The sequence below is a fragment of the Trachurus japonicus genome, chromosome 2 (assembly GCF_045865225.1).
Source record: "Trachurus japonicus isolate A0001 chromosome 2, Traja_1.0".
NCBI lineage: Eukaryota > Metazoa > Chordata > Actinopteri > Carangiformes > Carangidae > Trachurus > Trachurus japonicus.
Genome location: NC_140908.1, coordinates 10,014,219 through 10,030,647, shown reverse-complemented (window position 1 = coordinate 10,030,647; position 16,429 = coordinate 10,014,219). Strand labels below are relative to the sequence as shown.

The 16,429-nt window shown below is 44.4% G+C and overlaps 2 protein-coding genes across 5 annotated transcripts in view; both read left to right on the top strand.

Annotated features, from left to right (window-relative positions):
- Positions 1 to 11,595, top strand: part of LOC146990832 (uncharacterized) — a 52,153-nt gene extending 40,558 nt beyond the window's left edge. Inside the window, exons 7-19 of one of the 2 annotated variants that reach the window (XM_085800005.1) lie at positions 4 to 210; positions 364 to 498; positions 1,274 to 1,329; positions 1,613 to 1,630; positions 2,382 to 2,570; positions 2,696 to 2,810; positions 2,994 to 3,047; positions 4,319 to 4,629; positions 7,232 to 7,324; positions 8,048 to 8,140; positions 8,789 to 8,870; positions 9,435 to 9,547; positions 9,650 to 11,595. In XM_085800005.1, coding sequence (XP_085656131.1) covers positions 4 to 210; positions 364 to 498; positions 1,274 to 1,329; positions 1,613 to 1,630; positions 2,382 to 2,570; positions 2,696 to 2,810; positions 2,994 to 3,047; positions 4,319 to 4,629; positions 7,232 to 7,324; positions 8,048 to 8,140; positions 8,789 to 8,870; positions 9,435 to 9,547; positions 9,650 to 9,859 — 1,676 coding nt within the window. In that variant the 3' untranslated portion in view covers positions 9,860 to 11,595. Of the gene's footprint in view, positions 1 to 3; positions 211 to 360; positions 499 to 1,273; positions 1,330 to 1,612; positions 1,631 to 2,381; positions 2,571 to 2,695; positions 2,811 to 2,993; positions 3,048 to 4,318; positions 4,630 to 7,231; positions 7,325 to 8,047; positions 8,141 to 8,788; positions 8,871 to 9,434; positions 9,548 to 9,649 lie in introns of both variants that reach the window. The other variant, XM_085800014.1, reaches the window with a different exon arrangement.
- Positions 11,596 to 12,322: 727 nt separating this feature from the next.
- unc80 (unc-80 homolog (C. elegans)) overlaps positions 12,323 to 16,429 on the top strand; it is a 49,721-nt gene continuing 45,614 nt past the window's right edge. For 2 of the 3 annotated variants that reach the window (XM_085799976.1, XM_085799984.1), the window contains exons 1-7: positions 12,338 to 12,551; positions 13,078 to 13,126; positions 13,479 to 13,635; positions 14,654 to 14,994; positions 15,425 to 15,548; positions 15,645 to 15,709; positions 16,014 to 16,156. In XM_085799976.1, coding sequence (XP_085656102.1) covers positions 12,460 to 12,551; positions 13,078 to 13,126; positions 13,479 to 13,635; positions 14,654 to 14,994; positions 15,425 to 15,548; positions 15,645 to 15,709; positions 16,014 to 16,156 — 971 coding nt within the window. In that variant the 5' untranslated portion in view covers positions 12,338 to 12,459. Of the gene's footprint in view, positions 12,552 to 13,077; positions 13,127 to 13,478; positions 13,636 to 14,653; positions 14,995 to 15,424; positions 15,549 to 15,644; positions 15,710 to 16,013; positions 16,157 to 16,429 lie in introns of all 3 variants that reach the window. The other variant, XM_085799992.1, reaches the window with a different exon arrangement.

Below are 16,429 nucleotides of genomic sequence, written 5' to 3'. Positions count from 1 at the left end.
CAGATGATGACAAAAGTATTATGACCGAGCAAATCGAAGCCCTTCCTCGCACCCAGAGCTCCGCCAGTACACCCGCGCTGGTGGACAGACCCGCTAAACGGGCCCCTGGCAGAGGAAGGGGCAACTCTGGCACTACTGAGATCAAAGTGTCCCGCAAAGTACCCAGCCACCATCCCAGAGAGGAGATGATGATGATGAAGAAGAAAAAAGGTTTCAATTCTATTTTCAAGCAAAAAAAAGAAAAATTGTTTAGCTTAAAACAAATGTATTTTGTTTTTAACTTGTGTAACTGTCTGATGTAGTACATTTGACTGAGGTTTTTACATGTTGGTATATAATCCTGTCTCTCCTTTTTGCCAGTAGGCATGAGGAGGGCTGACCAGAATAAGGTGTCAGCCCTCCAAAGTCGCTCTCCGTCTCGAAAGAGCGTAGCCAAAGCGGCGGCCAGGCATCCTAGGCCCGCTCTGCTTCACGGCTCTGCTAGACGCAAGGCCACAGGTGAACACTCTTCACCGGGAATCGGTGCCGTGGATAGAGAGAGCAACACCAGATATCACCGTATTGCAGTACGGAGGAGGCCTGAGAGTCCTTTTACAGGACTAAAATACCAATAATAAGAGATTCATTGAAGGTTTTTTGGCTGTAGCAGGTTAGTTTGCATAAATAAACATGACAAAGGAAAGCGTAGTACAGCGGTGGCTCTCTCTATTGATGGCACTTTGAGATATTGAGCAGGTGCAATGTAGCTGGCAAATATCATGTGCTGTCACCATATTTTGAAAGTGCCATTTGCTCAGTTTTTTCTCCATTAACATGTCATTGCACTTGGATTTCTGTTTTGTAGTTTCATTTTCACCTTGTAAGAAAATGGTGCATTTTCAGCTCATAGGGTTCATATTCATGTTTTTTTTTTCTGTTCGCTGATGCTGTAGTTTGTGAGTTGTCTTTAATGATGCTGATGATGAGTGTACTCTTTTATGATGAACACACTGTAGTTATTTTTGGGTGGCTCACTTTTCTGTGTTTGCTGGAAATGGCTTCAGAGTTGTGTGTGTGTGATCAGTTTGTGTGAAAACGAGCAGTGAATGTGAAGAGAGACAAACGTGTGTGTTTTTAACGTTTGATTATCTGACCTGTGTTCATTCAGAGTACGTAATGCATATGTGTGTGTGCTGTGTGAGCATGCGTGTGTTCACACTCGCAGAATGTCTCACCTGCTGTTTTGTTGGGGTTTTTTGTACTGATCATTACAACGGGACTGTTTTCTTCACAGGGATGGAGAGTCATCAGCCCCTCAGTGTGGCCCACCAGTCCAGGGAGAGGACTGCTGTAAGTATTATTTAGCTCTTTTTTACATATATTATGTCATGCTCAGTGAAGTTGCATCATTTTAAGGAGTACTATATTCTGGCAAGCAGTTGTTGCGTTAGTCTATCCATGCATTTCACCACTTTACTCCCTATTGCATCATGGGGCTTGTTGTTTGCACGACAAACTCAGTGTTTTCTTCTTTTTCGTCCTTTCTGCACGTCTGCATCTGTGTCTGTTTATTTCTCTGTGTGCGTATTCCTTTTGTCTTGCATGCCTCTGCCTCTGTCCATGTCTATTCCAGTCTCGACAGAGAAAGCCTGTGAGTACATGAGTATAGCTGCAAACCATACAACAATTATGACTCAAAACTCTGTCTTTTCCTGTGTCAAGTCTTCATCTCATCTTTGTGTTGCCTGTCTTAAAATTTCATCATGTTTTCATCACGTCTTTTGAAAATTTAAAAATCCATCCTCAGGGTCAGATTATCTGAAATCAGATCAAATAATCAGATGTGTATGTGAACTCAGTATCTTAGATTATAAATCACCTGAACAAGATTATTTCAACATTTTGGCAAATTGGCCCATTGCCATAATCCCTATAGGTTTGTTACCTTTAATTGTCGGTGCAAGCTATTTTTAGAACGGCGGAGCAGAGCCGTGAGCTGCTCAGAGCTACGCTACGGAGGCTAATGGGATTTCTTGATTTCCCTCATTAAACGTTGTGTTATTATCTCATAGCGTGGTGAATGTGCAGGTCACAACTTGTCCACCAGAGCGTTTTGGAGTTGTTGGATTGTGTATTTGATGAGTTTGATGAGGGAAACCAAGAAATCCCATTAGCCTCCGTAGCGTAGCTCTGAGTAGCTCACGGCTCTGCTCCGCCGTTCTAAAAACAGCTTGCATTGACAGATAAAGGTAACAAACTATCCCTTTAAGATGAAGATACTGATACATACACTTTCATGCATGTTCCATCTCATGTCTTCTTCTTTCACCTCTTCCTCCCTGTTTGCACACCCTTCGTCCCTCCTGCATGTCTTCCTGCCTGTCGTCACGTGTCGCGTCCAGAGCCCCACGAGGGCCGTGCTCTTAAAGATGGCGGTGCAGCAGCGCCGGGCGTCCAACCGCTATCCCCCCCGGCCCGGCTCTGCCTGTAGCCTTAAACGGAGCCCCCTGGTGGAGGCGGAGCTCAATGAGGCCCGCCCCTCCTCTGCGTGCTCCCGCCCGTCCCCTCTGCCAAACAAATGGGCAGAGAAGGTAAAAAAAAAAAAAAGAGGGGGACTGATAGGTAGCTGAAGCCTGCACACTCATGCTGCATAACACAAAGCCAGGTGTTGACTCCTCAGCGTGTGGTGTGTGTGTGTATGTGTGTGTGCTTTCAGGAGAGATCATACCGCAGCCCAGAGAAGAGGTCGTCCCTCCCCAGGCCAGCCAAGTCTCTGACTCGCCACATCCCTGCTGCTGAGCAAGAAGACAGCACCCCCACCAGGCCAACCTGTAAGAACACACACACGGGAAACACAGTTGGAGCAGATTACATCTTTATTGATTTGAATGATTCTCCGAACTCACTAACTTTTATGACATTTAACTCACACCCCCCTCCTCCGCACCCTGCCCTGCTCTTCTCTCCCCCCTGATTTCCCCCCTCACCTCCTTGCTTCTCCTCTTTCTCAAAAGCGTTCCGCACCGAGTCCAGAGAGAGCAGGTCTGGAAGAGCCCCTAGTATGGCAGGTAGACCACCCAGTAGCTGTTAAACCCACATCATCAACCTGTGGCATCTTAGCTCTTAGTGCATAGTGCTTTTTATTATTCACCCCAACATAAGGACTTATACTGCATTCATTCATTCATCTTGGTCACACTCCTCTTTTCAAACGTCTCTGCAGGTTTTAAAATGACTGGTTTATAATGTATTGTTTTGTAAATCTTTATTGTCCCCCAAAGGGCAATTCAAATGCAGCCTAAAATACCCACAGACATAGGACAGAAACAGTAGACAACAGGCAACACCGGCCCAATAACAGGAGTGACCGCTGTGTGCAAAAGAGGCAGAATATATACAATTTTTAAGATTTTAATTGAAGTTTTAAAAAAAAAAAAGTATAAATATATATATGCATTTATTTATAAAAAAATAATAATATATAATTTTTATATCAAAATTAAATTAAAGATCTTTACATTTCCCAATGTGCATAAAGCAGAGTATGCACTATTTTAAAATTACCTTAAAAAATACAGTAGGATGCAAAATTTTAAACGTCTACAAAGTGACATGTGCAATGTGTCAATGCTGTCTTACATTATTGGACAAACTGATTAAGAGCCCATTCTGTTCCATTTGTCAGTCTCCATATCCTTAAATCCTCTTTCGATACACAATATTCAAACCTTTAATTACAGCACCTGCTCTGCTGTAATCTATTTCCTGACCATTCAGTCCAATTAGAAAGAAATGTGTTTATATAACGTTAGTTTTGTTGAACCTGCAGAGACCTTATCAGAGGAACAGGTGGTATCCATAACAACAGGTTGCTAAATCTTGGGTCTTATTAAGGCCATTGTTGTTGGCTAAGAGCCTATTGGTCTCTTGGACCAGTGTCCCGGCAACAAGCCGTGAGCGTTAAATGAATTCAGCTGCCCGTGTGTGTGCTTTCCCGCTCCTCGTCAAACATTCTTGTTTGACCTGGGTTGTTTGTTCTGTGGAAACGGAGAAAGAATTCGCTGCCACCCTGAGGCTGCGTTCACAGCTCCACCAGTGTCATGCCTCCTTATTATTATCATCATAATCATCATCAGAACCAGATGAAGGGATCACATCCATCAGTCCATCTGTTGCTCTCATGTGTCTGTCTCTTTCTCTGTCCTCTTCCCTCTTCCTTCTTTCTCTGAGGTGATGTTTTTATTCTCTTTCTCTTTCTCCCACGTCCAAGGAAGGTTTTCATTCATCCCTCCTCTCCTCTTCCTCCTCTCATCCTAATCCAACCTGTCGTTTCTCCCAGGCACAGACACGGCACGTTCCCGATCGGTCCGCAGCGGCGCCTCCACCCCCGGCTCCTCCGCCGTCACGCCCGGCACGCCCCCCAGCTACGCTTGCCGCACCCCGGGCTCGCGCACCCCGGGCAGCCACACGCCCAAATCCTTCAGCATCCTCCAGGAGAAGAAGGTGGCGGTGATCCGGACCCCGCCCAAGTCGCCTTCCTCCGTCCAACGGCAGCTGAAGGTTCTGAACCAGCCTCTGCCTGACCTGAAGAATGTAAAGTCCAAGATCGGGTCCACCAGCAACCTGAAGCATCAGCCGAAAGGCGGCCAGGTAACGGGACTGTGGTGCACAGTCGTAGTGTGATTTAGGTATGAAATCACACTTTAGAGCAGAAAAACACAGTGGCAATAACTCCAGTCCAGTGGAGGTGAATCAGTACAGATTTTAAAAATCTGAATCTAAATTTATCTTTTCTTCTCTCTCAGAAAAAAATTAAAAAACACAGGAATTTAACCTTCCTCTTTTGTTCGGGTCACAAGTGACCTGTTTTCAGGTTTTAAATGCATAAAACTACCACGTAAATTTGTTTATAGCATCAAGGCTTCTTGGCTTTGTCAGGGACCTCTATTTAAACAAAATAAAACAAAAACATGGGGTCAAAACTGACACTAACACAAGAGATGGTAGCAGAAAGCTGACAAGAGGAAATTTAAGACAAAAATATTAAAACCAATATTTTCATGGATAAGGAAGTCTGACAATGTAACCAAGAAAGAGAAAAACGAATTGGATGAAAAAAAGTGTATTTTACAGTTGATTTAAAACACTATAGACTATATAACACAACTATATAGATGGTAGCAGAAAGCTAACACAAGACGAAGGTTAAATAGATATTGTACACATCTGATGTTAACATTTAAACTTTTATTTCCTCACTTCTGCCACTAGATGGCAGAGAAGGACCGAAGTTAAACCTGAGTTTATTGTGGCTTGTCAACATGAGTACACATGAACGAGATACAGCAAAGCAAAAAGCATGACGTATTCATGTGTTTGGCTTTTAAACACAACTGCTGCCACGACTAATGGAGCAGTTGGAGTTAAAACAGTGGTTTCTCTTGTTCCTTTCTTACCTTCTCTCCTTTCCTCTGTCTCCTCCTCTCTCTCTGAGTTGTTGTGAAATGCTCAGCTCTTTCTCCCTCTCCACATCTTCACTGTCACTCACTGTGTGGCCTGGCTCTAAACCCCCTACCCCCCCCCCCACCCCCCCCCCGCTGCGCCGTCACTGTCTGGCTGCTTCCTGCGACCGTCCTCTGCCCTCTCTCCCTGTCTGCCGTCATCTCCGTCAGTCTGGATGAGCCGTCATCGGCTGCCTCTGGCCTCTCTCTCTCCCCCCACTGTCTCTTTGTCTCCCCTCTCCTCACCTCTCCTCCCACATTTCTCTCTCCTGAAGAAGCCACCAAGTCACACGTTGGTCTTTTCTTAAAGTAATGAGGGTTTTAAAACAGACGTCCTCCTGAGAGTATTCCAAGAATACCTCCAAGGAGCCAGTCAACCTGCAGAATCACCTGCCCCGGGGAGCTGCTGTCGTCATCCCCCATGCACGAGTTTCCCTTTGGCTCAGACTATTAATAACTGCAAGCAGGAATTACTTATTGAGAAGTTGTATCAAGGGCACTGAATGCAAATATATCACCTCACTTCAGTATTTTCTAAGATGCAAACAAAACAGACAGAGACAGATCTAGCGTGATGAAATATTTAAGGTGCAGGTGGCCGAGGTGTTTGGGAAACTTTCAAACCATTAAGGTGACGTTTCCCAGTCTTTCAGTTTTCCCTTGTCCTCCAGTTGAAAAGAAAATATTATAAAGATGATATCCACTCGTCATTGTGTGGATTGTGCAGTTTTTCATCACGTAACCAAGGCAGCAGACAGTCATGATGTTCTTACAGTCTTACAGAGGTGAGACTTTTCATTAACCCCTGTGAAATATTGAGAAGGAGGCCAGCTCTCCTTCCTCCTGCGACATAGAAAGGAAAAAAACTATAAGCAAAGCCCTTTTTTTTAAAAAAATAAATAGATTTTCTATTATAAAATGACATATTTGATGCGTATTTATAATTAAATGTCTCAATTTCATTTTATTTTGACATTTGAATATTGTGTCATTGGTTGACCTTGGAGGTGTCTGTAGAGGAGGCAGCACAGTGAAGTCACTGCAACATAAAAAGAAAGGCATGGGGGTGGGGGGGTGGGGGGTCCACAGGGACAGTGAGGACACAGTGTGTGTCCGTGTCTCTGTGTTTGCAGGTTTCAGGTTTAGAGGAGGAGCTCAGGTCAGATCAGTGTTGTCAGGGCTCGTGTGTGTTTTCCCTGAACTCCTTTCCTTTGTTTGTCTTCGGTTTGGTTCTTTGAACTATGCATTAGGCATTTTTTTATATTTTTTTTAATTTGCAAAACATCACACATTGGTGCACAAGGCAGAAATACTTGAATTGGTTATGTCAAACCATGATTCTAAAGCACCAGCAAGGCTCTATTAGAGTCTGTTTACTCAGATTTAAGGATTGATGATATTGATTACTTGATTGGTTTCCTTTAAAATTCTCCAAGATTATTCACCCAGAAACAAAAAGGCATTCTTTTGTCCAATAAGGTTGCACCTGGCCAGTTTGATTATCTCTGCCTCCTAAAGAGCACTAAGAAACAAATCTGATTCTGCTTTTGCCACTGGACTCTTGGCATGCGTCGTGTATTTTACAGGACAAAGCTTCAGAGCTCTGCACAAGAGCACGGAGATGAGAGCTGTAAATGTAAATACACGTTCAGTATAAATGCATGTGACACATTGATCACTCATCGCACACTTGACTTGATTGACCAAGGCACATATAGTGTTTTTTGTTTTGTTATTGGATTTTGTTTTAGGTTCATATTTTAAACAAGAAGCTGGACTTCAGTCATGTTCAGTCAAAGTGCGGCTCCAAGGATAATCTGAAGCACGCGCCCAAAGGAGGCAATGTATGTACGACTTTCTCTTTTCTTTCTTTTTCTCTCTCTCTGATCTCTCCTCCTCCTTCTCCTTCTCCTTCCAGCTGGGGCTGCTGGAGCGCTCTGTCATGCTACTTTTTTATCTGTTCATCTCTTGACCCATCTGTGTGTCCGCATTGGCTTGTTTCAGCCTAGCAAAACAAGGCTTTATTCCCAAAGTGCAATACATCCATGTTACTTCTTTGTCAACCAGGAAGTAAAGTTCCCTTCGCTCTTGGAAGTGATTTATTATTTCTGTTTTCTATTTTGTGGATTTATGTCTTTTAATACTTGTATAAATAACGGATGCCGCACTTGGGAATTAAACTCTTTGAAATATGCTTCAGGGTGCTAGAACAAGTTCAGGACTCTACAGATTACAGCGCTGCAAGTGCAGCATCCGCACACTGATAACTGCCTTCATCCCTGCGTCAGAGTTAAACTCCCTCAGTAAAAAGACTCCAGTTTATTTTCAGCTGAAATTCAAATGCTAAATCGAGCTCCGACGGATTGATCGGTCATGGATTTTAAAATTGGGACACTTTTACAGGATTATTTTTGGGGCGGGATGGGAGGGGAGGAAATGGGACCTTTCTGAGCTCCCCCCCTCCCCTCCTGCTTCCCGTTTTAGAAAGTCCTCATGTTGCCTATTTGTCTGTGTTTAGAAAAAAAAGAAAGAAAAAGAAAAAAAAAAAGTCACCCTGTCATTTCCAGGTTATGATTCCAAGTGTTAAACTGGACTTTAGCCACATTCAGTCTAAATGTGGCTCCCTGGACAAAATCCAGCACATGGCAGGCGGGGGACACGTGAGTGGCTAACCAGAAAAACACACACACACACACACACACTTTCAGAAACATCTCTCCAAGTCCTCTCATTCTAACACACCTTACACATTTAGTCTGTGAACTGTAGCCGTGGAGTGTCTTCATCTTTTCCCACTGTGTTTTGTGCCTCAGAAGCAAATATCCCTAATTTCCTACACCAGCAAAACATATGGTTTATTTGCCTGGGCCACAACATACAGTGTCTAAATTCTTAACATAAACACCTCTCTACAGCATGCAGGGTTGTCACCGTATCTCCTTAACAGTGTTTGTAGACGCACTAATTCATATCACCCATGGACAATAAAGTTTAATTGAAGCATCTGCTCCCTGTAGCATCATGTAGTGCCTGTGCTCTGCGTTTTGTTTGCCGTCTGTGTCGTCGCCGCTTGCTTTCATGTTAACCCTCTCCTGGTAGCAGACGTCCATGTCTCGTGTGTGTGTGTGCTAGACCTCGATCTGCCTCCGCATCATCTAATCTCTCTTCACATCATCCCGTTTGTCACTTTGTGTGGCTTCCATCCCTCTAAAGTGTTTGCGTAGCGCATAGTTTTCCCGCACTGCCTGTTTTGTTGTTTGTTTTTTTTCTTGTGAATAACGTACAGTGCCGTCTACACTGGCCCACAGATCCAAATCCAGACCAAGAAGATCGACTTGAGCCACGTCACTTCCAAGTGTAACTCCATGTCCAACATCCACCACAGGCCAGGTACGGTTCACTGCTGGAATAGCATTCAAGTTTATTTGTGGACATAACAAGGATAAGTAGATCATCTAAAATCCTGTAGAGATTAAAAACAAAGTAGCTTATTCAGTTTAATTCAGATTATGTTACTGTTTACTGATACTCGCCTTTCTCAGTTTGTAATGTGTCAGCATAAAAGTTTGGACAGACATCTTCTTATTCAATGTTTTTTCTTTATTTTAATGACTTTCTACATTGTAGATTCAAACTAAAAACATAAAACTATGAAGGAACACTTATGGAATTATATAGTAAACACAAAAGTGTTACACAAAGCAGAATATGTTTTAGATTTTTCGAAGTAACCACCTACTGTGTGGCTACTTGTGTCCCTTCATAGTTTTGATGTCTTCAGTTTGAATCTACACGGTAGAAATAAATACAAATAAAGAAAAAACATTGAATGGGAAGGTGTGTCCAAATTCTTGATGCCATCTGCAATTTATGATATTGTATGACTGCACTTTATTGCACTGATTGAGTGTTGCTGAGGTGAATCACTGGGTTTGGTTCTTGTCCTGCTCCCAGGCGGAGGCCACGTGCGCATTGAGAATGTGAAGCTGGACTTTAAAGATAAGGCCCACGCCAAGGTCGGGTCCCTGGACAACACCAGCCATATGCCTGGAGGGGGAAACATCATGGTAAAAGAAGAAGCACGCAATGTCTCTCTGTCTCTCTCTGTCTGTCTGCTGGGTTCTGTAGAAATAAAGACAACCATGACCTGAACTCTTCTGTCCCGGCAGATTGAGAGCCACAAGCTGAGCTTCCGGGAATCTGCCAAAGCTCGAGTGGACCACGGCGCCGAAATCGTGGTCACCCACTCCCCCGGCATGGAGACAGGAGGCACCTCCCCTCGTCTGTCCTCCGCCGGCAGCATCAACCTCCTGGAGTCGCCACAGCTCTCCACGCTGGCCCAGGATGTCACCGCCGCTCTGGCCAAGCAGGGCTTATGAGCCGGCTGCCTCAGCTTAGGATACCCATTAAAAAAAGAAAGGGAAAAAAAAAAAAAAGAAACGAAATCCACACCATTACTCTTCTTCCCAATTGGTCTCATTCACTGATAAGCAACCAGTGTTTTCCCAAGGTTCCTCACTGCAACATGACCCCCCCACTCACTTGACCCCCTCCCCCCCACAGGTTCTACTGTTGTAGTTGATTGACTGGTTTGTCCGTCGACAACCCTCCCACTATTTCCCACGGGATTTTAAAAACTGAATTCTAAGATTATACTTCATTCACCCCCACCGAGGAAAAAAAAGAAAAAAAGGGGGGGGGACACGCCCACGCCCAGTCAGTCTTTATCTGTTACTCCAATCATTTCTCTCCACTCAGATATGGACTTTTCTGTTTTGTTTCAGATCGGCTGAATGCTAAGGTTTCGACTGGATGTGTTTGTCCAAGAAAGCGTTGATGGTTTTATGATTGTACAGTGATATTTTTAGCGTGAAAAGCATCACTACATTCCACTTGTATGGGGATAAACTCATGCATAACGTCCATTCAGAATTTATATGGTACTGAATGCAAGATATAGCTATTAGATACTAGAAGGTAGTATTAATGATACATCCGTGTGTGAGAGAGGCGTAACTTACAGAAACATGGCGTGTAACTGTAACCTGCAAAAGAATGGCTGATGAGCATGTCTGATGAAATGTGACATTTTTAGTCAAAAACGACATGAACTTTTGTTTGTTTTGTCGGTTGGATTTGAATCGTATGATTTCCTGATATGTGCTGAATTGTTGGACAATTTCTGTTCGCTTGTTATGTTTTGTTTTTTTCTTTTTATATATATATATGTCACTGTAGTGGAAGTTGTTCCAGTTTTGTATGTTCCCTGTGGCTGCACTGGCTTATTAGCACTTCAATGTTGATAACCATTGCAGTTATGTTGAGTCAAGTGCTAAAAGGCTAGCTTTCCAATAGATTTCTCTCTGTTTTATTTTCTGCAAACCAATGGGCTGCTCTTTTTTTTAGTTTTACACTAGCTCTGTGGTTTTTATTAGGCTACATCAATGCTGTTATGCTGGCATGGCAAATTAATTATAAATAAATTAGATCTATTTGGAGCAATCTTAAACTTTTCAGTGTGAGTCTAAATGACCAGGGTGCGTCCGAGTGTCTGAACTTCAAAGTCAGATCCCTGAGAGGCCTCTAATGCTCCTATGACTTTTCTTCCTTGGCAGAGAGGGGGTTGTACAATGTGTCTGAATGAAAAAAAGGGCCTGAAGTTTGTTTTAAAAAATAAAAAATAAAGAAGTGGAAAGTAAGAAGCTTTATATGAAAACATTCCATTTGAAAGAGCCCTTTTTGTGTGATGGAACCAGTAACTTAATGGAAGAAGAAACGGCAAAGACCCTCCACTTGCAGCTGTTAGGATCCATAAAAAAAAGAGTAAAAAAAAAACAAACAAAACAGTTCTAGCATATTCTCTGCTCACCATTGTGAAAGTCCTCTGACTCCCTCCCCCCTCTCCTCCTTCTCTCCTGTGTCAGCTGCCCCTCCAGTGTTCTTCTGTGCTTCCTATATTCTTGCCTCCCTGCCCCCCCCAGCCCCTCTTTGCCTGTGTAATTGTATTTAAAAGACCATGTAGATGTGTGCACACTTTCCGATGTTTGAGACGTACTGATGACAAATGCTCCTACAGGATGATGATGACAACAGAAATAAAGAAAATAAAAAGTGATTTGCTTGAGTTTTTATTATATTAAGAGAAACATTAATTGTATTGATGTGCACTTTAAATGTTCAAACCTGTTTTGGGGGGTTTTCATACTGAATCCATGGGCAGTGGTGTCATTTCCAGGCATCCCAGCTGTTGTAATGGTCTGGGAAGGAAAATCTCTATAACATAAAATTTATTTTTTTATTATTGCTGGAGGGAATAGAAGTGCCTCTATGGTTCTATGGGCCTTTTATTGTGCTCACAGCTCACTGATGGTAATAATTATCTTATATACATTATAGAGACCAACATTGTGCTTTTTTATTGAAGCTATGTCACACAAAACATATGATCATATCATAAAATATGATGCATTATATCACCACATATAGGTTGGCCCCCTACTGGGTTATTAAACAACCTGTTGACATTGAAAATGGGTGGAGGGGTAGGTGTGTTAACCTTGGTGTAGCTGCTGCACCATCCGGACGCAAGTCAACGTGCGTTTAAATTGACATGCTGCGTCTCTGCGCAGCGAAAAGACGCAGAAACATCTGCAGCCGGCCGCACACTGCGTCTTTAAGCTCCGCCGCCTACAATTAGCACGGCGATCAACTGTCACTGTCCGGCGAGGGAGGTGCTGAAATCAGAGCGCTCGCTCCTTCTCCGTCTCCCCCACCCTCCAACCTCCACCCCCACCCCTGCTCGCTCTCTCGCTCTCGCTCTTCTCTCTCTCCTCTCTCTATATATCTCTATTGCCGTCCGACCGACCGATACTTGCAGCCATTTTACGCAGAACGAACCCAATCATGTCGTGAGGGAAGCTCGCTGGTCACCTGGGCAGAGCCAGCAGCCCGGTCCGGTGGTCGCACACAGGCAGGCAGGATGGTGAAGAGGAAAAGCCTGGATGAAAATGAGCCGGAGTGCGGGAAGGGTATACCGTTCCCCATCCAGACCTTCCTATGGAGGCAAACCAGGTTAGTCTGTGTGTGTGTGTGTGTGTGTCAGTGCAAATTGATAACAGGTGTTTTGCCAGCGCCGAAAATAAAGAGAATCAAGGCTGTGTGTGTGACAGCTGATGTTGTCAAGCCCGCAGCTCGACACATGAGCAGAAAAAAAGCCGCATTTTGTGGTTTGTGATTCAAAGCAGATGTATATTGGCTTCAATATGAATCAACCCCGTGAATGGGGAAACCGTGTCAGCAGCCAGTGTGTCAGTTCTGAATGTGTTAAATAGAAGGAGGTGGACTGCATGTTTTGTTTTTTTCTTTATTTGCAAGGTGTTCACCTTGAATGCAGCAGATTGTGATGTCACACCTGTAAAGCAAATTTACACAGAAAGTGGGACAAATAAAGAGTAGCAGAGAGATGATTGTCATGTTGGTGCAAAAAAAAAAAAAAAAAACAACCTCTGACACTATGTTTTATTATTTGACATTGGAGATCTGACAGTGTTGTATTCATGTATATGTGCATGTTTCCATCCTTTTCTATGTTTTTCAGTGCATTTCTGCGCCCAAAGTTAGGAAAGCAGTATGAAGCATCTTGCGTGGTAAGTCATTTCATAATGCCATGCTGCATGCATGGTGATGGGAAACAATCACTCTCTTCCCAGTAATCTGTTTTTACCTTAATGCACCTGCAGATCAACTGGGGCTCTTTATTTTGCATTTAGTAAATTAGTTTTTGCCCTGGCTTCCCCCTATTACCCAGGAGCCAGACCTTTGGAAACTCATATCCATAATGACACTTTTCCAGATCCCTTTGGATCTAAACAGAGCTGCCAGTGTCTCTCCCACAGGCATCGCCTCGCTGGAGGCCATGTGGGACATTTAAATAGTCAAAGAAGCCTTTAGTCCCCGGCTGATGTCTCTTTTCTTTTTCTCCCTGGCTGCCTCTCCAAGTCTTTTGAGCGGGTGCTGGTGGAGAATAAGCTCCATGGGCTGTCGCCGGCCCTGTCAGAGGCCATCCAGAGCATCTCCCGCTGGGAGCTGGTCCAGGCAGCGCTGCCTCATGTACTCCACTGCACCTCCATCCTGCTGTCTAACAGGAACAAGCTGGGTGAGGACACGCAGGACACACATTACCACCACTGTAGGCATCGAGCTGACAGCCTCATGCAGGTTATCCTCATTCAACAAAACACACAACGGATGTTCTTTCAGTTGCGGGACAGATACAGAACAGCCTGACAGTACAGCACACTGCAGGGCTCAGTTATGAAAACAATGGAGAAAATATCTTTATTTAAACCATGTGTGTTATTTTTCTGGATCAAAGCCACTTGATGTTATTCACTGACTTTATTTTATAAGACACTTTAATAGATATGCATTATTATTAAGACAAGACATTTTAATGAATCCACATATATATCCACACACAATAAACAGGTTGTAGTGAAGAATAGAGATACAAACTGTTAAAGGGATAGTTCAACATTTTGGCAAATTGGCCCATTTTTTGCCAAAATTTTCGAGGCAAATGCAGAGACTGCTTGACGAAAAACTGCCTCCGACAGGAACGCCCATCAGCGGTTTTACATGAATTTACCTCGAAAACAACTCTGTCTTGTAACGTTCCGTTATTATCTCATAGCGTGGTGAATGTGCAGGTCACAACTTGTCCACCAGAGCGTTTTGGAGTTGTTGGATTGTGTATTTGATGAGTTTGATGAGGGAAACCAAGAAATCCCTTGGAAATAGCTTGCACCAACAATTAAAGGTAACAAACCTACTCTTAAAACTATAGGGATTATGGCAGTGGGCCAATTTTCCAAAATGTTGAACTATCCCTTTAAGTCTTCAAATAAGCCATAATCATTAAAGAAATTGAAGAAATAAAGACATAAAATGTTTCATTCTGTGCATAATGGATCTATATAATGTATTGGTTACACTTTTTAAATTGAATTGTTGGCATAAATAAACTTTTCCATGATATCCTAATTTATTGAGATACATCGGTACTGTACATCCACTAATATGCCAGAACCCACCGGCAACTACTCACTCTTTCCATTCGTCACCTCACTAAGCAGCACCAAGCATTAACCTCTCGACCTCCTCACCTCTGACAGGTCACCAGGACAAGCTGGGCGTGGCCGAGACCAAGCTGCTCCACACGCTGCACTGGATGCTGCTGGACGCCGCGCAGGAGTGCAACCACGAGCCCAGCCTGGGCCACGGCTGGTCGGGGGGCAGCAGCAGCAGCGCCTTCCTCCAGCCCGTGGGGAACCAGGGCTCGTCGCCGGGGGCTCCGGGCTCCTGCTCCGGCTCGGCCCTCGGGGGCTCGGGGCCCCAGCACAGCGGCTCCCTGCTGGAGGACGACGAGCACAACCGCACCAAGTTGTTCCACAAGAGCATGGCCACGGTGGAGCTGTTTGTGTTCCTTTTCGCCCCGCTCATTCATCGGATAAAGGTCTGTTGCTCGTCAAATAAACATGTGCAGCCTTGGAGTGGACAGTAATAGCAGCATGCCAGAAATTACTAATATTTATCGTCACTGTGCAGGGAGCTTGCAAACATTATGTCACCGCCAAAAGATTTTTCATATTCTGAAATTCTTAATATCTCAACTGGCCTTCCTACTAGACGATCATATTGAACCCTGTAAAACACACACCCAGGGTCACCCCATGACTATTGATCTGTGTGTACAAACAGATGCAAGAGTCACATTACAGTCCCATTGGGATTGCACTGTTTCCCAACTGGACAAATGATCGCACCATGACAACAGCACTTTTGTTGAATGCATACAAAATGCCTCGGGTGGGTTGAGATAAAATGTGCAGAAATGTTTCCTCTATTAATGAGATTTTAAATCCGTCACTCCTTGTTTTTCTCAGGAGTCGGACCTGACCTTCCGATTGGCCAGCGGCCTGGTCATATGGCAGCCCATGTGGGAGCACCGGCAGCCCGACATCCCCGCCTTCACCGCACTCATCAAACCCGTGAGAAACATTGTGACAGGTAAATCAGATAATCCTCACTTACCCCCCTCCCCTTTTATCTATTTTTATTCCCTCGTAATTAAAACACACAATCTTGCTGTGCCTGTCCCGACAGCTAAGAGGAACTCCCCCGTCAACAACCAGTGCAGCCCCTGTGGGTCGGGCAACCCGGGTCCCATGGTGAGTGAGCGCTTTTAGCTCAGATCCTTGTCAGATTTTGCCTCCCATGTTGATTGGACATGTTCAGGCGAGACTCTGAGGCTTCTTCCCCTCCCCCCATAAAATTCCCAGTGGGGGCAGGCTGATAATATTCATTAGCACCAGTCATCCGGGAGCATTAGTGTGGTTAGCGAGGGGTCAGGACAGAAACTCGCTCCGGCCTCAAAGCCTTTAATTACCAGGAGCTGTCTGTTTGTCTTTCAGTCTGTTTATCCACCCATGTACAGTATCTGTCCATCTCTCTCCCCCTCTCCTCCACCCGCAGGGCTTCCAGGTGGTTTGCGAAGCGGCCCAATCAGACTCCTCCTCCCCCTCGGCTGGGGAGCAGAGCTGTCGTCGTGGTAACTCGGTGGAGAAGGGTGGCCCTTCCCAACAACCCCCGCCGGTGAAAGGCCCGTCCAAGAAAAAGTGAGCTCTGTTATTGAATTAACCCCTCGAGAGGCAGCGAGATAGGAAGCACTTGATCGTGTGTTGCGTCATTGATTTTTGATCTAGAGGTTATGTGGACGCGTTAAAGCCCGTTCAGGCGTGCTGTTAAGCAGGATGATGCTCAGGTGTCATAAATGCTGTAAATGGAACAAGGCACAGACACTTTTGATCCACATTTCTCTGTCTTTGAAGCACATGGGCAGTGGTTCCCAATCTTTTTTGGCTCGTGACCCCATTTTGACATCACAAATT